The sequence below is a fragment of the Myxocyprinus asiaticus genome, chromosome 36 (genome assembly GCF_019703515.2).
Source record: "Myxocyprinus asiaticus isolate MX2 ecotype Aquarium Trade chromosome 36, UBuf_Myxa_2, whole genome shotgun sequence".
In the NCBI taxonomy this organism is placed as follows: Eukaryota; Metazoa; Chordata; class Actinopteri; order Cypriniformes; family Catostomidae; genus Myxocyprinus; species Myxocyprinus asiaticus.
This window is the reverse complement of record NC_059379.1, coordinates 26,517,980-26,543,303: the sequence shown is the minus strand read 5'-3', so window position 1 is coordinate 26,543,303 and position 25,324 is coordinate 26,517,980. Positions and strand designations below refer to the sequence as shown.

At 39.4% G+C, this 25,324-nt stretch overlaps 2 protein-coding genes across 5 annotated transcripts in view; one reads left to right on the top strand and one right to left on the bottom strand.

Annotated features, from left to right (window-relative positions):
- Positions 1-1,444, top strand: part of LOC127427204 (myosin-16-like) — a 103,799-nt gene extending 102,355 nt beyond the window's left edge. The window contains exon 25 of the mRNA XM_051674676.1: positions 225-1,444. Coding sequence (XP_051530636.1) covers positions 225-377 — 153 coding nt within the window. The 3' untranslated portion in view covers positions 378-1,444. The remainder of the gene's footprint in view (positions 1-224) is intronic.
- LOC127427077 (growth arrest-specific protein 7-like) overlaps positions 1,023-25,324 on the bottom strand; it is a 65,021-nt gene continuing 40,719 nt past the window's right edge. For 2 of the 4 annotated variants that reach the window (XM_051674430.1, XM_051674433.1), the window contains 10 exons: positions 23,709-23,762; positions 15,772-15,861; positions 14,965-15,080; positions 13,197-13,271; positions 9,710-9,788; positions 8,931-9,059; positions 7,504-7,627; positions 6,492-6,619; positions 2,963-3,061; positions 1,023-2,868 (listed from right to left, as the gene is read on the bottom strand). In XM_051674430.1, coding sequence (XP_051530390.1) covers positions 2,755-2,868; positions 2,963-3,061; positions 6,492-6,619; positions 7,504-7,627; positions 8,931-9,059; positions 9,710-9,788; positions 13,197-13,271; positions 14,965-15,080; positions 15,772-15,861; positions 23,709-23,762 — 1,008 coding nt within the window. In that variant the 3' untranslated portion in view covers positions 1,023-2,754. Of the gene's footprint in view, positions 2,869-2,962; positions 3,062-3,554; positions 3,590-6,491; positions 6,620-7,503; positions 7,628-8,930; positions 9,060-9,709; positions 9,789-13,196; positions 13,272-14,964; positions 15,081-15,771; positions 15,862-23,708; positions 23,763-25,324 lie in introns of those variants that run through there. The other 2 variants (XM_051674431.1, XM_051674432.1) reach the window with 2 other exon arrangements.

Sequence of the window (25,324 nt, the reverse complement as noted above, 5' to 3'; positions counted from 1 at the left end):
ATCTTGTTATCTAATGCTATGACATTTATACATAGTTTGTGGGGCCACTGCATCTATTACAATATACTCTGTAATACATACAGATTGTTTCTAGACTATTTGGATAGAGAGGTTGTCTTTATTGAGAAGCATATCCTTCTTCAGTATTGTTTCAGTTAAAGAAGCTCTGGTCTTCTGTGTGATCGGTGGAGCTGATATCCATTGTTTTGTTTTTTTAATTGCAGGGATACTGCACTCCCTTACCAGGGCTCATAAGATCACCCAGTTCTGTAGGGTCGGAGGGCAGAGGTGAGAAGATCATTGCAGACGATGAAGAGTCCGTCAGCTCTCTCATTCCCACATATTTGAATTCAATCAAGAAACTGATGATTGATTAGAATCATAAGAGGTTTGTCAGTCTTCTGGAATCCAAAATGGAGACACTATCTTAGATCCAGTTTTCTTGAGATAAAAAAGAATCATAAACATATAAATCATTTTATCACTACAAGTATCTATGTTCAGTATTATATTGTCTATTGCCAGTGTGACCTTACTATTTTAATACTTCATCAAGAAATTCATATAACTTTATGTAATGTTGCCATAATATTCTTGATTATACTCTTTTGATAGTTTCATATTGTAAGGATTGAATATTTCATAGATTTTTTTAAGCAAGCCCCCAAGAGATATTTATAGTCATCGAAATGGCAACCAGCTTCAGTTATGCACACAACAAGAAATAGGATACATACAATCTTCTGTCACAAGTTCACATACACTTTGAAGTTAAATAAACTTTACCTCCAGAATATATAGAAATAATGTGTCAAATAATTAGAAATGTATTGATAATAAATACACTGCACTGTGTAATTCCCTTGCTCAAATGGTGTTATGTTTGTATTAGTTTTGTATTTATTGAGATACCAACTGATGACAACTACATAAATAAACAATAAATCCAATTCAGTTAAACGTTAAATTTAATGTCATTTATATTATATAAAACCTAATAAATTGATGATATTCACCAGGTATTCTTCATTTACATTATTTTATTTTTGTGAGTGATTGAATTACTTGCACTTTGCATGTTTAATGCTGAACATGTACATCAGTAACAGGGAACAGTTAAAGGCTTAACATGACTGCTTTGCAAATTCTAACAAAGAATGAAATCCATTTAAAAGAACTTGAAGACAGTTTAAAAAAAAAAAAAAGGTGTTAATTGATTTGATATAAAAATAAGCACTGTGCAAAATAACTTCATTATATTATCTGTACCTCTTTCACTATACACAGTTTGCCAGTGTTAAGCAGATGCTTTTGTTCTGTTCTGTCCTTCAGTAAATCCTTTGGGAAAAATAAAACTGGACTCCAAAAATAACAAAAAGTTTGAGTCTACTGTATATATATATATATATATATATATATATATATATATATATATATATATATATATATATATATATAAATTTAAAAAATCTCCAAACAAACAATAAAAAATCCTCTCATGGTATTGTGCCCTTGTTGTTAATGGACTGTGTATCTAAGTAATGTTATCCCTGAGTCCATTACAGTGTAGTGTGGAGTCTTTTTGCTTTGAGACAAAGACTATGAGTATCTGTAAAGTTATGAACTATGGACAATAAACAATACTCATATGAATAAAAACAATACTAGCCAGTCTTCAAAACTGGCTACCTAGATTTTTTATTTTTTTCTCTGTAATAATAATAATAATAAAATGAATATTAAGAAGATGTTTTGGATTTTTCCTTGTCTTTTGTGTATCCTGTATAAAACGTAGTTGCATACTTTTTCATAAAGTCAACATAAATGAAAATTAACCGTATTTACTTTGTTGATGCATGTTTCTGGTTCCTTGTTGTGCAAGATGGTTGTGTTTTTAGCTGACGTCACAACCACTTCCCTTCCAACCACTTGACACCATTATGGTATGTATCGCCACTTTTCATGATCCAATAAATTCCTGATGGATATAGTCAAGTCCTGTCCTACATTTTTTCTTGTTAAATATCCTCTTTTACTCAGAAATACATCACAATATGGAAGTAAAAAAGTTTGCAAACAGTGTCTCACATTGACTTTAAGGGTAATAATAGGCCATGTTCAGCTAGCATTTACTGTAAAATCAGCTGTTATAGTTAAATGCATTTTACAACAGCAGTATTTATCTATAAGTACTTTTTTACCTTATGTATAATTTAATGCATCTGATCTCCTGAGTGAAATATATTAACAGATTCTTGTTATTTTCCCTAGACAACTTTTGATGCCTTGTCTCACCACACCTTCAATCAAATTTGTGGGAAGGTTATTGTATCCAAAACTACAATTATCAGGAACTGCAAGTCAAGTGAAAGAAAACACTTGGTTCTTTATCTGCCCTCCTCTTGGTTGTTACTTTCAAGACGTGATTGTCCTACACTATAGGTTTAAAAAAAAAAAAAAAAAAAATTCTTTACTCTTACAATAGCTTGTTTAAAAAGGGAAGGCGGCAGAGGGTTTTTGAGCAATCAAAACCTCAAACCAAACCATAAAAGGTCACACCAGGACATATAGAGGGCGCTCTTTCTCTTCATCCAACCTGCTGCATAGTAGCATCTCTCTAAAGCAGCCACTCTCTTCCAGTCAGTGAATGCATTAAGGAATGAGTCCTCCCAAACCAATGTTCACTGGTTGTTGGGAGACCCTGGAGAAGCTACAGTGTCCCAGTGCAATGGTATGAGTCTGGTCTTCATGGTATTAGATCTCCATGTCCACTGGTCTCACCTCCCCTGTCTTATATTCCTTCACCCATAGCTCTCGATCCCTGGCAGGGTCTACATCCCGAAGCAGTTTGTCCACTGGCTCTATGGTCTGGACATACAAATGCAGGTTGTCTTTACTCATGATCTGCATCAATCTAGGTCAGCCTTAAAAACTGAGCGTGAATAGAGTTGGTTTAACTCACGCCTTGGTTGAACATGTCTGTCTCGTGTCGTAGTGTTGTGTATTGACACAGGTGCTGTCTGATCATCTCCACCCGCTCCACCTCCAGCCTCTCAAGCTCCTGGGGTTTTCGGGGAAAAAGTCACCAGTCAGGAATGAGGTTCAGGGCTACACAGTAAGTTTTTTTTTCTCTCCTTGAGCAATCAAGCAAGTAGTTCCGATTTGTACTTGCTCTGCCAACATGTTCTTTTTTCGGCCCACCAAAATAAATTACATTGTTAATTTGTAAGCTTTGCACTGCTAGAATTTCATGAGGTGGAACTAGAGGCTGCTTTAGATAAAAAGGGACGAGCTTCATCCTTCAGAATTCAGTTAATGTGTGTTAAAAATGTTTATGTACATTAAGAATGTGCTTTTTGTTTCCATGTAAAGACAGAGGATAAAGTTATTATTTAAATTTCTTTTTAAGTCATTTAATTATTTATCAGTAATTTGAAACTAGGTAGCATAAAAAAGCAGTAACACCGATCCCAGTGCGTTTACATGCACGTTATCACACCAATTATGTTTAAAGGGAAAGTTCACCTAAAACAAAAAAATCATCATTTACTCACCCTCATGCAATCCTAGGCGTGTTACTTACTTTCTTCTGCAGAACACAAATTATGATTTTTAGAAGAATATTTCAGCTCTGTAGGTCCTCACAATGCAAGTGAATAGATACCAAAAATTTGAAGCTACAAAATGCCAATAAAGGCAACATAAATGTAATCTATAAGACTCCAGTCTTATGGATGAAATCTTCAAAAGCAATATGATAGGTGTGGGTGAAAAACGTCATGGTTACTTTCGTAACCTCCGTTCCCTGATGGAGAGAATGAGACATTGTGTCGATGTAGTGACACTAGGGGTCACTCATGCGAGCCCCAAACAACTCTGCTTTTTTTTTTTAAAAAGGCCAATGAGAATTGGCGAGTGGAATTTGCATGCCACTCCCCAGACATACGGGTATAAAAGGAGCTGGCATGCAACCACTCATTCAGGTTTTGTGCTGAGGAGCCGAGACAAGGTCCCGGCCATTTCAGCAGGTAGTTCAGCATTGTGGCAAGAGGGACACAACATCTCCTTCCCTCCATCAGGGAACGGAGGTTACGAAAGTAACCATGACGTTCCCTATCTGTCACTCACTCGACGTTGTGTCGATGTAGTGACACTAGGGGTCCCTATACAAAATGCCACAACTATCTGAACTGTGTTACATGAACTGGTGGTGTGTGACGGGCAGACCGCTGTGTGCCTCGTAGCCAGTGCACCAGGCCGTCACGTAACCTCCCCCAACGCTCTTATAAGCGTCGAACGGTCCTACAGGAACAAGTCGACTGCCCAACGATAGGGACAGGCTAGCCCAGCCGAGGCCACTTTTCTTCTCTTTTCTCCCCAAAAAGAGTGGAATTTGTTAACCAACTGGGAGCCATAAGTGTCTGCGTCAGGGGGTGTCCCTCCCAAGGGGAAGACACCGCGGGGACCACACCCCACCCAAAAAGAAGGGGGGGGGGGGGTGTTTTAAGTGGAATGCGTCACATGGTCTTACCGAGTCTTGTCAGAAGTATGTCATGTGGAGAGGTCCCATAGTAGGTCCTACCTGAAGGGAGAGGAGTTTCTACAGAGCATGGCGACCGGGGCAGAGGGGCCTCTGCCCAAGGAAGACGCAATTTACCGACAGGGAAATGATTTTGTGGAAGATATCACATGGGGTCGCCTTGGGGGAACCAGCACATGTGGAGCACCTACCTCAGTACAGGGTCTCATTAGCGCACGTACTGGGCCGAGTTTCTCCACATACTCAACTGCCAGAGGGCTAAGGAGGAAAGTCATCCAGGGATCACAGTCTGTGAACATGACTGGGAGTCAAGAGCACACATCCTCACCTCAAGGGAGGGGAAAAGTGAAAGAGTGGTGTTCTTCCTGACACGAAGACCCCCAGTGATGCGCAGTCGGATCGGTGCTTTCCTTCCTGCAGGAGAGGCTGGAGGGGCGGCTGTCCCCCCCCTCCACAAGTGAGCCCAGGAACCAATCATCGAGCCATGAGGGTTCAGGGGAGAGTGGAGGGTTCCACTCTAGCCCAATGCTCGTGGCCACCCGGGAAAGCATGTCCAACATAACCCATCGGCGTGAGACTGGGCGACTGTTCCCGAAGGAGGAGGCCCAGCCGAAGCCTCTGTGTCAGACTGGACGAGCCCACTCTCCGATGCTGCGCTCGCTAACTCATCGTCTTCCCGAGCTCCGAACGAGAAGTCGAACTCACGCTGAGACGAGCCAGCGGTCTCGTGCGAGAGCCCGATCGGGGCAAGCGAGCGTGCTAGGGAATAGGAGGTCCGTGGGGGGAAACCCGGCGGAGGTGGTCCCATTGATGTCCTCAAATTGCCCCCAGTGCTAACCGATGCAGCCTCAAACCCGTTGGTAGAAGGCCCGGTGCGGGGAGCCGCTGGGGTGGCTTGCTTTCTTAGGAAAGCAAGCCACGACCGCAACGTTGCCATGGACATGTTCTCGCAATGAGGACATGACTCATCCACGAATGATGTCTCCACGTGGGCAGTGCCCAGACACGTAAGACAGTGATCATGGCCGTCAGAAGTGGAGAGATAACAACCGCAACCAGGAATAACACACAAACGGAAAGGCATCTTTAAAAAGACGTTCCGTGTGTGCCACTCTTTTTGTGAATGAAAATATACTCTTTTAGAATATACTCTCTTATTTTCGCTCTGCTGAAGTGCCCAGGGGTGTTCTCTGCACTCCATGGGTGCAGAGGGGGAGAAGCCACTGAAATGCAGTGTAAATCCAGCAGTTTTGAGGTGCGTCTTTGGAGGGAATTGAATTCAGTGCACTGAATACAACCGCTCGGCTCCGAAGGGAAAATCTGAATGAGTGGTTGCATACCAGCTCCTTTTATACCCGTATGTCCGGGGGAGTGGCATGCAAATTCCACTCGCCAATTCTCATTGGCCTTTTTTCAAAAAAGCAGAGGTGTTTGGGGCTCCCAAGAGTGACCCCTAGTGTCACTACATCGACACAACGTCGAGTGAGTGACAGATAGGGAACAGATCAATATTTAAGTACTTTTTTACTATAAATCTCTTCCCTGCCCAGTAGGTGGTGATATGCACAAAGAATGTGAATCACCAAAAACACAAGAAGAAGAATGTGGAAGGGAAAGTGGAGATTGATAGTAAAAAAAGGACTTAAATATTATGGCATTCAATGCAAAACATTACTGATCTTTCTATAATTTTCAACCAACTCTTACTAAGACACAAGTAATTTGTGCAGTTTCGACAAATCCTTTTCTATGTAAGCCCGCTATGCAGCTCTGGTGACAACACCTTGAACAACACAAAATTTTAGTTTAGCGGTCATTATACAAAATATTTGACTGCAGAAACTGACCAATCACGAAGTATTCCAGACAGATGTGTAATAATTTGCAATAATGAGCATCTGACTGTACATTATCCCCTACATATTCTATAGTGTTTAATAACATAACACACCCGTTTATCCATAAATGCCTGCAGTTGCTCAGTGAATCTCAGGCTTACCAGACTTGTGGTAACCATCTCTTCAAACCACTTGGACTGGGACTGATTATAGAGGTCAACACATCGCATAAGGTCATCCCCTGAGGATACAGAAGGTGTAACGTGTTATAGCATATTGTCATGCTCTCATTCAAATAACCATTAATAGATGACTAGGAGCAAAGTACCAAAGGCATGTTTGTAACTTACTGCCAGTAACACTAGATTGCACCAAAAGATGTATTTTCTTGTAGGAACGACAGAAGCATTCTTCTAGCTGCATAATTTCTTCCTAAGCTATTTCTTTGGCATTTAAAACATGTTTCAGGCAAGTACATGACTAAGGGGTTATTTTGTTTGATACTGCTAGAGGAACAGATATTACACATCTGACTTTTAATAACAACAGAGTCTGAGACTCTAAGATCTCTCTTTCAAAAATACTGCATTTCACCTAACAAGCCATATGTTCTCAGTCACAGCTTGCTTTTAACCTCATCAGACTGTGTGATGTCATCCATCTGGACTGTAATCCTACAAATCATTCACCAATGTCTTTTAGGTTTTCTCTCTCTCGCACATGTTCCCACGCACTAAAACTATATTTGACCCTGCATTTTTCTCTTAGTATTGGTGTATCTATATTTTCTTAGAACTGCAGTACCTAAAAAGGTAATGGCCACATTTTCCTAAAAGATTCATCTCCAAAGATTAAATTTATTTATTTGGAAGACGCTTCTATTTAAAGCGAATTAAAGTTAATTTAAAGTACCCAATTTATGAGCATTTGTTATCTTGGCATTGTTAGCATTAGGCTTCACATACTTCACCAGTTGAGCTACAGGTACTTTAAGGTGAAGTGGAAGATGACAAAGATGGGCCATGCCCACTGGCCCCATGACAATGAGTTAGATATAAGGATGCTATTGAAAATGACAGTTGAAAGGCTTAAAGACCAAGCCAGGGTCTTGATGATGCCACCGACCTGCCTGTGTGGATTTCCTGCGTGCTTTCTTGATGTCTTCCTCGATCTTGGTGCTCAGTTTCATCTCCAGCTGCTGAGTTTTTAACTCTAGATCTTTCTGCCGATCTGCCAGAGCTTTACGTGCCTTTGAGTATTCAAGAAGGTAAGATTAGCACAATGTCTTAAATGCATTTTATCAGTGCTGCATCTAAAATAATATTAGCTGAATGTATTCAGGGACATCTGGAGTATGTAGTGAACCAGATGCTCCTGAATAAATTATAGGACTACCTGTCATTCTTCAGTTATATGGATGATTAAGGAACTTCAAAGATATATGTTTCTTATTAATTTATGAAAAAAAAAAAAAAAAGAATAATGTTTTTTTTTCTTCTAACTGTATCACACTGAAATATAGACGTTTAAAATTATTCACAAAACAAGTGCTCTTTTTTATTATTATTATTATAATGGGATATTTCACCAAAAAATGATCACCATTTACACACCCTCAGTTTGTTCCTAACCCATATGAGTGTTTTTCCTCTGTGGACCACAAAAGGACATATTTTGCAGAATTTGCACATTCACATATTCAAACTTGGAACGTCACGACTGATCACAAGACAGCATATTTCTCCTTTTGTGTTCCATGGAAGAAAGACAGTCACATGGGTTTCAAACAACATGAGTGTGAGTAAATGACAGCATTTTCATTTATGGGTGAACTATGTACTGTATATCAGAAGATATTTTCTGTTTTTTTATTAATTATTTTGCTTTTGCAGTGGTAGCCCAGAAGCTCAATGAAAAGGTCAAGGGTGTGAAGGGCAAGGGCATGAGATTATTTATAGAGCTCTGATGGGCTCCAGAGACAGGAAATGGTCCACTGCTTCAGAAAACATGGTGCACTTTTAATAATGCATGAGAAAAATCCCTGTAACTTCAGAAGAGCTAAAGGAGGCGGGATCGACCAGGTTAAGGCAGACTAAATATGGCCACATATTCATGACATAGAGATGCAGTTCATACTCAGTAAATATTCTCAGAGCCATTTGAATGCAATTTTGTTTTCACAATGCCTTACAATTGATATAATCAACAGGATACTGAACCTAGTCACATTATTTGATAGATTACACTCTGTTTAATGTGTGATGCAAAACAACAACAACAACAACAAAGAAAAACAAAAAAGCAAAGCAAAACAAAACAAAACAAAGCAATTATATTAATTATTTTAATTCTTTTCATTAGAATAATAGTCAATTTGCATGTCCCTATTCCCTATTAAAAATGTAAAATTTCTACCTAGAATTCTGCCTAAATTTAGTTTTTATTGAAATTAAAATATAATGCTCTCACTCTCTATGTACTTTGATCTTAAATGCTTTATGTATGCTTTATGTAAAATTATAAATCTACAGTATGTGATGACAATACCTCACCTTCTCCACAGCACCATATCGACTGGCTAGCTGCTTCCTCAGATCGGCCATGTGATGGTCAAACTTTTTCATGTCTTTTTTAAAGTTTTCCCGAAATATTAGGAGGGGCTTCTCCACCTCACTTTGAAGCTGGTGAGCAGAAAAACAGGAAGTATTTGTATCAGATTAAGCACAGGTAAATACAGCACATACAGGAAGTGATTTCAATTGTTATTGTAGCATGCTGTAAACCCAATGAGAAACACAAAAGTACAAAAAGAGCTGCTTACATAATATCTAACATTCTATTGCCTCATTGTGTCTAAAATAAGCCTATTAGTAATGCACATTGTTGTTAAACATTGAAAACAGCTGGATAGGGGAAAGGTCAGTGGAGGGTGTGCAACTCTACCTTACTGTATTAAAGTATGAGTGCATGAGGGCCCACAGCAGCCAGTGTGTGAAACATCTGCTTAGGTATTCTTCAGAGCAAAATATTACTGTAGACCACATTTCCTTCAAACCACCTGTGAGTCTAGTCCCTGGCCAACTTATTTTGCATGTATGACACTTTATAGTGGGAGAATATAACAAGCTTGTGTATGGGTGAGAATTAAAGATTACAACACATACTGTGTTTGAAAGCAATCCTGCATGTTACAGTAACATCTGGAAAAGCTAATAAATGTGCACTAAGACATTTTTTTTAAGAGGAAACATTGCATCATGGACTCTAAACAAAAGACCATAGAGACCTTTCAGGGCTATAAACAATTCCTTATGCTGTTGAAACCTCTTACCTTGGAGGAGAATTTGAGATGTACTTCTGCCTCATCTGCCAGGCTTTTCTTCAGCTGGGCCCAAGCTTCTCCAAGCGTGCTGAGACGAGATAAACAGGGCACAAGTTAAGAGCCTTTAATAGTTATTCACTATGAGCTCTTGAGGAAATCATAATTTACCGGTGATATTCAAGCTGTGTTTGAAGGGTTTATTAAATCAATAAGCCACAAGAAGTAGTGCATTACAGTGATTTACCATGGGTTAGGGATGCTCTTAGTCCTCAGTTCTTTATAACTTCTCGTAAACTTTACCTTCTCCTCTAAGGTATTAGAAATATGTGTATGAACGCTTAGATCATCTGTCTATGAAATCTTGTGTCAATGTTGTGCACCTAATCTGAGAGGATCAACCTTGACTACCTCATTCCAAAGATTTTTTGGATGTTTTCTCAAAGGTGTTTAGACTGAGCCAATAGCACCCCTGAGGCAGGAGTAAGGCTTTACCTTTTGGTTCAGCGCACTGATTCAAAGGAGCACTTTGAATGGAAGGCACGTGTGGAATTTGACAGTTTAGCACAGTCCGTTACAGACAACACACAGCTCAATACCAGCCCAGTCTCATGCATGGTAAAAATTTCTGAGAGGTTCTGAGTCAAAACTACAAGACTGAATATCTATATTTTTCATATTTGTCCGTAAGGGAATACAAAGTTTTCCCTAAAAAGTGTTTGGACACTTAAAAATGACTAAACGTCTTTGCATTATATAACAAAACATAAAATATTTTTTGTTTTTTATTTAAATGATAAAACAATAGGTATGGTGTTGAAAATTAAGTATTGTGACACATTCTGGTTGTCAAACGTTACTGGAATATGTCCAGAATGTATATGATGAACTGCACCTGCATAGGACACCTGTGTGAACTTGAAGGGTGTGACTTCATACATCTATAAAAAAATCACCTTGAAACCAGTTGCTAAATGGTAACTGACAAAAATGGCTCCAAAACATTATGTTAGTTCTGAGAAAACTTCATCCTCATTTGTTTGAAGATGCCACTTTCTTTGATATTTTGGTATCAAATCAAATGACATTCAGACATTTTTAAATGTGACTTAACTGTCCAAAAAGGTCAATATACTTTATTTGGCCACTGTATATCAAGATGAATTTATAAAAATACATTTAAATCTTAATGAATAAAATAAATTTGACAAGGTAAAGATAAATGTTGATAACAACTATATCACTGCCAATCTAATAGTGGATTACTAAATTACTAGTAAGCCACAGCAAATTACTAATTACTTCTCTAATATTGTAATCAGATTAGTTTACCTATTATTTCATCAAAAAGTAAACACATTACTAATTACTTTTAAACAACTTTTAAACCTTTAAACTACTTTTAAAACTTTTCACCGAAAAATTTATTTTCTCCAATCAAAATCAAAATAATGTCTATATTTCATTGTTAAACACAAGTCATACTCTCTGCACCTCACATTTCTCCCTTACAATGATTTATGTTTTAAATGTATTATACATAAATCATATTATTTTAGAAGTGAAATCCAGGTGGGCCTGGGTAGCTCAGCGAGTACTGATGCTGACTACCGCCACTGGAGTCGTGAGTTCGAATCCAGGGTGTGCTGAGTGACTCCAGCCAGGTCTCCTAAGCAACCAAATTGGCCCGGTTGCTAGGGAGGGTAGAGTCACATGGGGTAACCTCCTCGTGGTCGCAATTAAGTGGTTCTCGCTCTCAATGGGGCACGTGGTAAGTCGTGCATGGATCGTGGAGTTTAGCATGAGCCTCCACATGTTGTGAAAATCCACAGTGTCATGCTCAGTGAGCCATGTGATAAGATGCATGGATTGACGGTCTCAGAAGTGGAGGCAACAGAGACTTGTCCTCTGCCACCCCGATTGAGGTGTGTAACCACGCCACCACGAGGATCACTAAAGTAGTGGGAATTGGGCATTCCAACATTGGGAGAAAAGAGGATAAAAAAAAGAAGTGAAATCCAAGTAATTAACTTAAAAGTGATTAACTTAATTGAAGGGCAGTAACTGTAATCTGATTACATGAAGTAAAAATGTAATGAGTTACTCTACTTTTTAATTATATTTTTAAATGTAATTAGATTACAATAACTGTATACTTTGTAATCAGATTACAACCAACACTGCTCAACACACATGTTCAGATTCCAACCTGTTCACCTTAAAATGACCACTCATTTTGGCTGCGGGCCAGAATATTTCTGCAACAATGATAAGTGGCAGGAATTCAGGCATAAACAAGAGGTTCTGAACGCAGACGTAGAAGCTTGCCAAAAAAACAATGGTCATTACAAGTGACAACACAACGAGCGTTGAGAGCCGGAATAATGGTAGAATTGTGTCTTTGGGAGAGGGTGGGCGGCTCGCTATTACATCGTCTACATATTAAACAATTAGTTGTTATGCTGAGTGGTATCTTGATACAGGGCAGCAGGGATATTTCTGCAGACCCTAAAGAGTGCAGCAACTGCCTGTGATTTACAAGAATAGAACTTCTGCAAGGTTTTAAAAACCAGAGGATGTAGTCTGCAGTAACTGAAAACATGTTACGTGTCCTTCACAAAGAGCATGCATATCCACTGTACATAATAATGCAGAAAAATACTGCAGAATAATAATCTTCAATGTCCTTCGATTACAAATGGTATACTGGTTGTAGTATTAAAGGGATATCTCAAAGGGATAGTTCCCCCAAATCAAAATAAAATTCTGTCATCATTTACTAACCCTCAAGTTGTTCCAAACACACACACACACACACACACACACACACACATAAAAAATAAAACACACACACACACACACACACACACACACACACACACAAACCGAGATGTTAGACAGAATGTTCACTTCAGTCACCATTCGCTTTTGTTCTATGGAAAATGATTAAATCAAAGTTAATGGTGACGGAGGCAGAATTTTAATTTTTTGGTGAACTATCCCTTTAAGAGCCACAGTATATTATCCAATTGATTATGTCCAGTGTTTTTAAGCAGGGGTCAGTGGACAATAATGTAATAATAATAAAATATTAAATAAAAAAAATAAATAAAGTTATAATTATAATTATAATTAAATAGTTATAAAAAGAGAAAATCTAGCTTTTCTTAAGCTTTTTGAGTTTGTAAAGATCGAAAACTCCTAGTTCATGTCATAGAAATGCACATATTATGCTAATATGCCAATTTATAGATGTTATAAGAAAAAAAATGGCCACTTGTCAGGTAACAACAATATCTTGCAACCTTGTTAAACTTGTGGCTCTAATGATTCTTAAACACTATGAAACAGAATGAGATTGTAAGGATGATTTTTTTTTTTTTTTATAATGTTTTTTTTATAAAAAAATTTTTTTTGACAATTGTGATTCTAAAGTTCTGAGACTGTGCAGGAAAAAAGAGAGTGTGTTTTCCTCTAAACTTTCTCTGAGGACACTTACCCCTCCTCCTGTGCCCCGAGTGGGATCTGAGAGAGCTTCGACAGATTCTTGGCATACTCCTCCTCAATCTTGATTCTACAGACATAAAATAAAACTATCTGAGATGTGCTAAAGTGAAGGGTGAAAATAATTCCACTATCACAACTGGATACATGACACATTTTAAGAAAACATGTAAAGAGGATTAAGCACAGATGTTGGGTCCTGACTTTCACACATTAAGGTCATTTCCTTCCCAGACTGTGAGTGAAATGTTCTTCCTCAGGGAAAATGACACTTGGCGTGACCCCTTACACACATCTCTGTTGTAGTTCATTGAGTCCAAATATCTGTGCAAACACATCTAAGAATTAACCCCTTAAAGCCAGCAGGCAACTAAAGTTTTCCGATGGTAATAATTTTTGGGTGACAATGGATGTTTTAAAAAACAAGTGGCATGTAGATGACCTTAGGAAGAGATTTTGACAACTCACTGAAAATGTGGCATTCATGCTGCCATTCCTGGCAGTTTACTCAGAAATGCACCGGGCAGCAATAGTGAATGGTAGCCAAAAACCCTTATTATCTCAATCTTTGCATAGGTTTCTATGTGAGTTAAATATAGAGAGAAATATATAGAAATATACTGATACTGTATGTGCCCATCTGTCACTAAATTTGCTGTTTTTAAATTTGAAAAAAAAAAAAATAATAATAATAATTGCAAAAGAACTGCACAGTTCGTATGAAATGGGCATTAAAATGTTACATTTTAGGTAGTTTCTCACCAAATCCTCTGGTAGGTCTTCAGGAGACTTGGAACATGACACAGAATTCAAATGTACTACTGTTATGATAATTTTGGGTCCTTTTTTAGCTTTTAAAGTGAATAACTATCAACTGCCATTGTATTAAAAAGACATACTGGGATATTAAAACATCTCCTTTGTGTTATGTATAAGAAAGAAAGTCAGATGAGTTTGGGACAACATGAGGGTTAGTAAATGATGGCAGAATGTTTATTTTTGTCTAAATTGTCCCTTTAAGAACACTAAAAAAAATTGGTGGCAAGAATGAAACGAGAGATTACAAGAAAAATCATTGAATTGCTCACAAATGCCTACTTAGCTTAAGCTATTAACGAAATACAGGAAATGAGCTTCAGGAAGTTGCACGTGCTAAGCTGTTGTGTTTTTCGTCAAGGCAACAGAATGAACAGCTTTCATATCAAGATATTGGGCAACATTACCCTTATGAAAATCTACAATAGATCTTGCAGTAGTAACCATGGTGTAACTGTGGTGTTGGTAGTAAGACCTTAGTAACCACTGGTAAAACAATCAGTGGCTCCTCATAGTTATATCAGTGTAACAATTGTTTTTATAAGACAAAGTATGATTTCTATGGATAATAGTAGCCTGAAGACATTTAGAATCTCTAACTACTACTGCCATAGTTATAAAAATGAACAAAAATAAAAAGTAGATTAGCTCCCATAAAAGTTTGTTTAGAATGAATCAACATTTAGTGTGACTATAGTTAAACCATGATGGTACATTTTCAAAAGAGCATCATCAATCAATAAAACCTATCTTGAAATCTTTTAAAATGAATTTTTGTTTGGCTTTGCAAGTACAACTATTTGGCAGAAATTGTGTTTCTTTTATAATTATATATATCGTCCACATAGTACATATTCCTCGACATCACATCCCACACTAACATTAAAAAACACAGCCACTGTGTATTTGGTTTCATTCAGAGCAGTGTTATGAAATGTGAAGTTTACCTCTCCCGCACAAACTCTGCCATCTCTTTCTGCATCTGTTTCCCCTTCAGCTGTTTTTGCAGCAAAACTTCAAATCCTGAGATGGTGGTGTTACCCTGCGGGTCCTTTTGGTCTGCCTGGATCGTCAAACAAAACACAAGGGATGATTCATGTGCACAGAACCATGCTAAAGTGGCAGATTTATTAGGAACAAGGATTTGGGAGAATATTCTTAAATCACAACTATCCGTCTGTCCTCCAGAACAGGGAGACCATCAGATAACACAAACAAAATCTCATTATTACAGATGCTCAATTAAATGTATGCAGTTAAATATAAGAGAACAGTTCTCAACTGGTTTTGCTTCAGGACCCAGATTTTACAGTGCATTGGACATCAATGGCGTCCCAACACAATCCCAAACACATTTCCCATATTTTACGTATGTTGTTTGGTTGTATATTTTCTTTTACCTGACGAAGTTTTGTTCAAGGTTTTCGAGGATGAGAGCATGTCACATAACCTATGCAATGTTGGCATATTTGCCCAAATACCATAGAGAGATGCATCGACTTTGATGTTAACAACTTGTTGCACTTAACATTGTTTTCTACCTTCTGTCCGTGACCCTATAAGAACAGGCCTGCAACCAATTTTTAGGTTGTGACCCAACAATTTAGATCCATTGATGTAAAGCATGTCATTTGCACTTCAGTCCATTTCAGCTTTATACTGGTAAACATTAAGTGGTGTTTGTGAAGTTTTCTTTTAATGATCCATCATTGCATCTTTGTGGTTTGTTGGTGGTTGCAGAAGTTCTTCCTTACCCAAAAATAATCGCAGTAGCTCCACTCATCTGGTTTGAGCAGCTGCTGTTCAGACATGTGCAGGGGAAGAGGGAACGTCACACAGTTGATCTACAGAAGGAGAGGAAAGGAATCATCCAGGGATATCGGCTCACAGCAGGATGGAGGAAAAATATGGTATGCTCAGAATCTGGCAAGAAAATTTAAACCCCTTAATAGTTAAAGGTGCACTCAGTAATTTTTTCCCCATTAAAAAAGGTTTTACTCCTAAAGAATTGATTTATAAGTTTTAACATATGTATAAAATCATGACCACTCACTTGTGATGAGGACTCTAGTCATATCAGTAACCTTATAAAAGCCGTTTTATTCTACATAGGGCAGGGGCGCCTTCATGGGGGCTGCCATTTTAGAATAACATGACCAGCTGAATACTATTCGCTTAATCTCAGTAACCATCTTGTTATTGGACAATTTCACTCCTGGATTAAATTAATCATGGCTGATTGTGAATAGTGAATTTCTATAATGGCATCTGTAACTGAAAACTATTGATTTTAAATTATGCTGCATCCACACCACTAGGTGTCACTGTAAGTCCAAGATGACATAAGCAAAATGTTACTGAGTGCACCTTTAAACTTAAAGTTAAAATGGCATTATCTAGGTCTGTTAGTCGAAAAATCTGACTGGTACGATTTCGATCAAACTAAAGCATTAAGGTGACATTTTAAAAAGATGAATTATTGTTTTAGTTGGTTTATTGTGCGGTAACAACCGGCTGACTGTACATTATCCCTTACAAAGTGAGCAGCTGGTCATGTGATATCAACATGGCGGCCACCATGAAGGTGAACCAACCATATGTATAATAGCTTCATGTACCAATGATATGATTTGAGTCTTCATCTCATGTCAGTGAGCATAATTTTAAACATATTCATCAAAGTACTACTATTCATTTCTTTCTGTGTAAATCTTTTTTAAGTGGAAAAAATCCTTAGTGCACCTTTAACAACTAAAAGTTTTCTGTAAACTGCATGTAATTACAATGGAGGGGCAATCTGTGCGATCTGTCCCTGTTCTGAAAACAGACTAAATAAGCATTGACTGTTCAAGCAAAAATCTTTCAGAGAAACAGCTGTTTAGGAATTAGAGCTCTGTGTGGAGCCCAACCAGCTGCTTGCAGACTTTCAGCAAAGACAACATGCAGACTTTTATGGTCAGTTACTTTAACTTACATTTAAGGCAGATTAGTTTTTCTGGTTTTTGCTTTTTTAATTGCATATACCTGGAACCCCATCAACCCCTGCAATACCTGCAAAGACCACTCCTTCTGTACACAACAAAGATAATCACTCCTTCTCCTTATTTAAACACTTTCCATCTTAAAAAAAAAAAAAAAAAAAGGCACAAAGAATAGCACAACTAAGGTCTGACGTTGCCACCTGCTAGAGGAACAAATCATGCGGATCTGTGGCAAGGTGCCAAAGAACAATCCCCCCTAGTTTGAATGTGCTGTCAGTAATTTGCACAAAAATACACTCACCCCAAGTTGCCTAATATTATATTCTGCCCAACATTCACATTATGCCAGATGAGGAAATGGCACATAGCTGGACTCATATTACAAGTCTCACTTCTTGTTTGCGTTGTTTCTCTGGACTCATATTACGAAAATAGTCTCACTTCTGGTTTGCGTTGTTTCTCTATAACTGCTACGCCCTGGGCTTTTCTGGATTCTTGTAACAAGTACAAACATTCACTTTGTGCACAATGATTTTAAAGGGAACGTTCACCCCAAAAAATGAAAATTACATCAACATTTACTCACCCTTGTGTTGTTCCAAACTTGTACAACTTTCTTTCTTCATTGGAACACACAAGGAGATGTTACACAGAATGTTGTCCCCAGTCATCATTCACTTTCATTGCATCTTATTTCCTAACAATGAAAGAAAATGGTGACTGAGCAAACACAAGCTGACTGTGAACAGACGTCTAAGTCACTGTCAGCATGATGGGAACTATCTGGTCAGCATGCCAGCAAATATCAAAGCATTGTGAAAGGAAGCTCTGGCGGTAATGCATGCTTAAATTATATTGGCACCCTAGAGACTTACAGTGGGATCCAAAAGTTAGATACCAGATTGAAAATGTGGGATTCACAATAAGATTTATATCTGAAAATAAACTGAAAGTTTTAGAGAAAAAAAGTCACTTATCAAATACTGTAAGCAAATTTGTGACCATGTTTTTTTTTTTTTTTTTATTTGTGACCATTATTTGTACAAAAGGTCCAATTTCCTTGCTTCCACTGAAGCACAAAAGATGATTTTTGAAACATTCTCAAATCATACTGGGATAACATGGATAATTAGGTTTTGTGCAAACTTGTTGAGTCAGCTCGAGTGCATGCAGTCCTTAAAGCAAAAGGGGGACAGGGACACCCCAAATACTAAGATATTCTGAAATTCATTTACATTTTTCATTGTAGCTTTTCAATCAAATTGTTATGCTGATCATATACATTGTAATATAACAAATGTGTATTAAATTAGAATTGGTGTCTACCAGAACTTAGCTTATATTAATGCCTCTATCAGCTTTCGCATTAACTTTATTTTATGAATGTTTGAAGTGTAAAATTGTATAAGTATCCCTTTTCAGTACTAATGTTAAGCCTATGTCCAAACAAAGGATGAAAAAAAAAACCAAATCCAACTCTGGCTGTCTTTATTCACTCCAGTTGGCAAACTTGATTTTTCTGAGTTGTCCAAAGCTAATTGTGAAAGACTGGTGAATGGTAGTGTGCACCCTAACTAACCCTTGGTAAAAACATCCTTTGTGTGTTTTGTATGTTAGAAGGACTTCACATATTAAGCGTACATAAATGGATCTGACAGTTGGCACGGGCCAGTTAATACCCTCTTTTGTCTGCTAGTCAGACAGTCTTGAGTGGAATGTATTTCGGAAAAGGCAAAGAAAAAAAGCTAACAATAATCCAAAAGTGGTTAACTAACATTAGTTGCATTGGAGTTGAAGAGAGATGACTAGGATGAAGTGTGGAATGATTCTCTACCCACAAAGTTTTGTGACTGATGATGATAGTAGATAGCCTTACGATAGGTATATTAGAAAATACAATTATAGGTTCTAAAGTGGGTGTCAGATAAGACAAATTTTACACTGAAATTTAACTAACTAACTGCACAAAAAATGTTTAGTCAGGTAACCCAAAAATGTGCTTCATGTGGTTGTCTAAATACACTGGTTTTATTTACAATAATTTTTTTATTATTATTATTTATTTAATAAAATAAAATCAACCTGACAAATTAGGTTACACCAAATTAATTTTTAAGGGTTAGATCAAGCAGAAAAAGGACCACTTCTTTCAGTGTAACTAATGAACCAACCGACCAAACAACTAGCTAGCTAGCTAAAAGTTATTTTATGTGTTTACTACCTGATATCTCTTATGAATAGCTCTTTGATACTGTGATAACCAATGAGACAATGATTTATGTAAGTCTGAGAGTCTAGAGGTAAATAATATCAGTGACCCATGTTTCTCAATAATCACAAAGTAATAGTATTCACTCAAGAATGCAGTCGAGTTCAACTCATTTGTGAATGTGAGTTCATCAAACTTTTCTTTCTAGTCTTCTGTGAGACACAATACTGCATTTAATGGACAAACTTGACTGTTCTATGTAAAATAGAAAATTTAACAACTGAGGAAGCCTATCACAAATAGTTACACTCCAAATGAGGTTAAAATCTGCTTCTTATCACCTAGAAGTGTAACATAAATACAAAACTTTTCATACAAACAACTTGCTCTTTACAAAGCTGTTTTACGAGGTTAATAGTCCTCAGTGTAATATACTGTAAATACATTTGCTTGACTGCTTCAATCATCAATAAAACGCCCTTAAATGTCACATAACCATATTACATGTAACCTTATTGACTCCAGCTACAGAGAGCAGTCAACCGCTTTATTTGCTCAGAGAGCACTGAATGCCTCTTCAAGGAAGCTAGCTTTCCCATTCTGGCAATCATTAATCAATGGTACTACCCCTGGTACCATGGTAACAGACCATGTGGTGTCTCTGTTTTATTCTCCACGCTGTAGCTCTTTTGCACACAGCGATTATGAAGTAAACTAATCATAGTGCACTACCTAGACCTAGTCATAATTCAAACTGGACACTCAAAACCTCTCCTTCCTTTCAAAAGATGTTGTTTCATCATTGATCTAGCATGTGTTCAACAAGTGCATAAAGCACAGGGATCTGTTTCTGATCCAACAAGAGTCTTTGTTTTGCACTACATAGATTGTGAATATGACCACAATTACATGCACATCACGTTATTCCATGTCATTCTTCCATGGAACACAAAACGAAATGTTAGGTAGAATGTTAAGCACTGAAAACCTCAGTTACCATTCACTTTTCCTATATGGCGATGTAATGAAAATGAATGGTGACTGAGGATAATATTCTGCATAAAACCCTGTTCACACCACTAACGACATTGTCGCTTGGTGTCACTAGTCTCTGTAGAATGAAGTTGCTAGTGGGCATTCCTACTGCTGTCGTTCTAATGTTATTGTTGGACTGCTGATTACAGTTGATACTGCTGGTAAAACTAAGATATGATTATAACTTGACAAAATATCAGTTCTTTTGCCTCCAAAAATGTACATTCTGCATGGGAGAGTGTTTTATATAACCTGCATCATATCATTAAACAAGACAAACAATCTATTAAAATATGAATTAAACTCACTCAGAATGCCGACAGTATCTGATACGGTTTTCCATGCATCATTATTTTATTATATCTAAGCATGTGGTAAGAGACAAATGATACTGAACAGTGAAATCCCTCACAACATTATAACTTCTCTGTCAAGTCTGCACTCCACACCAGTATCTCACAGGAGACAGGTGACGTGAGCTCCACTGACTTCACTCTCATTGGTAGTTGCTCCCGAATGTCACTCGTCGTTTGCATAAAGTTACACTTTTCTCAACTTTGACATGTCGATTTTGTCGCCAATGGTCATTGTCGCTCATGTCACCAGAAGTCGCTCTGCTCTCACTGAAAATGCCGCTCTGCTCTCATTGAAAATTAATGAGATTGTGACGCTTTGTCGCTCTGTGTCGCTTGCAGTGTGAATGGGACTTAAGTCATATGGGTTTGGAACAATATGGGGGTGAGTACTGTAAATGACAATTTAATTTTAATTTTTGGATAAACAATTCTGAAAAAGACATTTACAACATCCAAAGCAGCTGGAATATTCTTGTATATAGAGTATGTGATCACCATAATCTGAATAAACTAAGATATGTACATTCTTTCCCTGGTACTCTCTTACTGAGTACCAGGGAAAGAAATACTGGAGATGCTTGCTGTCGCCACTTATTATGCATGCTCAGTCATTTTGGACAGTAATTTAATGAACTCATTTATTCTCGTTGATGTCCTCAACAATAACACACAAAAGTGCAATGAATGCAAAATGGATGTCATGAGTTCCCTATCTGTCACTCACTCGACGTTGTGTCGATGTAGTGACACTAGGGGTCGCCCTTGGGAGCCTCAAACACCTCTAATCTTTGAGAAAAGGCCAATGGGAATTGTGAGTGGAATTTGCATGCCACTCCCCCGGACATACGGGTATAAAAGGAGCTGGCTCGCAACCACTCATTCAGATTTTCTCTTCGGAGCCAAGTGGTTGTGTTCAGCGAGCATTACAGCGGCTTCTCCCCCTCTTGCACTGGTGAAGTGCAGAGAACACCCTGGGTGCTTCAGCAGCTAAAAGAGTATATTCTTCCTACTGAAAGATTATATTTTCCCTTTTAAAAGAGTGGCATTAACGGAGAGCGTCTTTTCAAAGATGCCTTTCCGTTTGTGTATTTCCTGGTTGTGATCGTTACCTCTTCACTTCCGTTGGCCACGATCGCGGTCTTATGTGCTTGGGCGCTGCCCACTCTGAGACAGCGTTCGTGGACGGGTCATGTTCTCACTACGAGAACATGACAATGGCAACGTTGCGGTTTTTTCCTTCCTTAGAGGGAAAAGCCACCCCAGCGGCTCCCCGCCTCGGTCCTTCTACCTACGGGTTTGAGGCCGCGTTTGTTAGCACAGGGGGCAATTTGGGTACCCCAATGGGAGCCACTCTGCCGGGTAACTCCCCACAGACCTCCCATTCCCCAATACGCTCGTTTGCCCTGCTGGGATGAGACTGCCAGTTCGTCTCGATCTCGTTTCGGCGCTTGTGAAGTGGATGAGCTCTCGATTGCAGCATCGTAGAGCAGGCTTATGATGAGGAAGCGACTGGGCTCCCACCTTCGGGTGCGGTCGCCCAGTCGCAGGCTAACACACAGCTGGCAGCCATTATTGCCCGGGCGGCTGCATGAGTCTGGCTGGAGTGGAACCCTCTATGCCACCCTGAACCCTCGCAGCTTGACGATTGGTTCCTGGGCCTGGAGCACCACTCACAGCCGCGCCCCACCCTGGTCCCTTTCTTCCCGGAGGTGCATGAGGAGCTCATGAGGTCGCGGTGGGCACCTTTCAAAACCCGGACCCGGTCTCTGAGCTCCTCCGCTCTCACTACCCTCAATGGTGGGGCTGCCAGGGGTACTCGGCGATTCCCCAGGTGGATAAGGCGGTTGCGGTGCACCTGTGCCCGCAAAACACTGCCACCTGGCAGGGCCGCTCGAGACTCCTGTCCAGCGCCTGTAGGTTTACGTCGTCTCTGGCGACTAAGGCCTGCGGTGCCGCTGGACAGGCCACCTCTGCCCTGCATGCCATGGCTCTCCTGCAAGTGCACCAAGCCAAGGCGCTAAGAGAACTGCACGGGGGTAGTTCTGACCCGAGATTGATGCAGGAGCTGCGCTCGGCGACTGACCTCACACTCCGAGCGATGGAGGTCACGGCGCGGACTCTCGGGCAGGCGATGCCCACCCTGGTGGTCCAGGAGTGCCACCTATGGCTCAACTTGGTCGAGATGTGGGAAGCTGACAAGGTACGGTTCCTTGACGCCCCCGTCTCTCAGGTCAGCCTGTTCGGCGACACCGTCGAGGACTTCGCCCAGCAGTTCTCGGTGATGAAACAGCAGACGGAGGCTATTCAGCACATCCTGCCTCGGCGCGGTTCAAGACCCTGCACCCCGTCTGCTCGTCGCCAAGGGCGTCCTCCTGCCGCAACAACATGGGCTCTGCCACAGCCCGCCCCCACGGCCCGGCCCGGCCCTGGCGTGGAGCCACCCGCAGGAAGCAGATGCCACACATCTCACGGTCGGCCACCAAGGAAGGCTTTGAAGCGCCCCTGAGATGGTAAGCAGACCACTCCATCCCCCGGTGGAGGGCCAGGAGGAGAATCCTTGCCTTTTCTTTCATGCACCGCATGCCCGAAATGCTGCGGCACCTACACGTTCAGAAAAGGAGCGGTTTCCATTCTGATGGTTGATGTGAACATTAACTGAAGCTCCTGACCCATATCTACATGATTTTATGCACTGCACTGCTGCCACACAATTGGCTGATTAGATAATTGCATGGATGATTGTTGGTGCCAGATGGGCTGGTTTGAGTATTTCTGTAACTGCTGATCTCCTGGGATTTTCACACACAACAGCCTCTAGAATTTACTCCGAACGGTGCCAAAAACAAAAAAACATCCAGTGAGGGGCAGTTCTGCAGACAGAAACACCTTGTTGATGAAAGAGATCAACAAAGATGGCCAGACGTGGTGAGTAAGAAGATCTTTATTTGTTTATTTATTTATTTTGCTTTGTTTTCTAGCCATTTAAACTACAACCATGTGCATACATTTTAAACTACAACCATAGGTTTCAGTGCAACTAAAAAACTAAACCTCCATGAGCATGTGTGCAGGTATCAGACCTATTGCTGTGTTTGTTTTGGTGTACTCACAGTTACGGTGGATTCATGCTCCAGCTTCCTGGTGGGTGAAGTAGACACAGGACTCTGAGGGAAGATGTAAAAATTAAAAATGAGCATCATACATTGTGTCTGTTTTGTTGGTATTATGATGCTGTTGTTGTTGTTGCTGCTATGCATTTGGGAAGGGGTGCAGCATACAGTATGTCTGTTTGTGATGTGAGTTGCTACACTCTATAAAATGTCATCCAAGCAAGGGAGGGATGGAGAAGAGGGGAGGGAGAGACGAAGTAAGGAAGAAAAAGAGTGGGTGGTAAGAAAGCTCAAAGAAAACTTCAATCTCCCTTTGTTCTCTTCTCTTTTGTCTCTTTTTCATTCGATCATGTAGAGTCAGGTACTGGAGAAAAGTATCCTGTGATTGCAGATTAAATCTGTTGTTTAATTCCAAAAATAATGACCTTTTTCAAGCAAGTTGCCCAAACACTCCACTGTCTTCCATTGGATGGGCAAACAGTTAGTCCTGCCCCAAACTCACGCTACTGATTGAGCCAATGTTTCTGTGTCTGGCTGGTAGGGATGCTCAAATCAAGGAGGTCTATAGTACTTAAAGAAAGCTGTGCGTTATCATTCCCATTCATCTTAATGGTAGTTGCTTGGCTGGCGCAGGAGCCCTAGACATACTTGATTGGAAATCTGCCATCTCTGCTTATGGGCATGCAATTCTGGGCATGGAGATTCATAAACACTATGAGTCTAATCCCTTTAGAGCCCAATTTAAACCCAGCTATTAGATGCTGTAATTAAACAACTATGGGGGCAAAAAACCAATGAAGATAAAAAAAAATTCACAAGAAATAATGTATAATATTATAATTAGTGCTGTCAGTCAATTAAAACTTTTAATCACAATATGTTTCATAGTTAATCATGATTAATCACAGATTTTGAAAGTGCTGAATTTTGATTGGCTGGTAATTTAACATGTTAATTTCTGCGATTAACAATTATTGTTTAACGTGTAAAACATAGAGCAATCAATGCAGTATCTGTTTATTTTTTTACTTCCTGAAATTTCACGTGATAGGAGAAAGGTGTCCCGTATTGTTCCTGGCAGGCTATTCAGCTTCACAGACTCTGATTAGGGTGTGGGCAGGTTTAGGACATCTGCTGCCTGCCAGGAACAAACCCAGTCACCTTTGTACAATGGGTGAAACTTCACTAATGTTTTTCTCCACTTCCTGTGGCTAAAATTGGCATATACAAAATCAGAAGGTACATGCTTGACTCAGCTGCACATTCTCAAAGAAAAGCTGATTGTGTGGACCAGTGCACGCTTATTCATTATGTGCAACGCATGTTCCGGGCAAAATCAACACGGGAGCGGATTTACTAGACGGAAAATGAAGACTTCACTCATAAGTGGTGAGCCAGGCATGGAAGAGATACGGGCAAGCTTCGCATCACCCGAAAACTCTCGCTTACTGTCATCTGAAGCAGTTTTAAGATGCAGCCAGGTATAATTGTAAAGACTGAATGGCAGCCAGAGAAAATAATAGTTTTGAGATTTTAAACTTCAGACAATTAAACTTCAGCATTCAATAGGTTTTATATATGTATGTATAGCGTCTAATAATGCATTGGCAATCTAC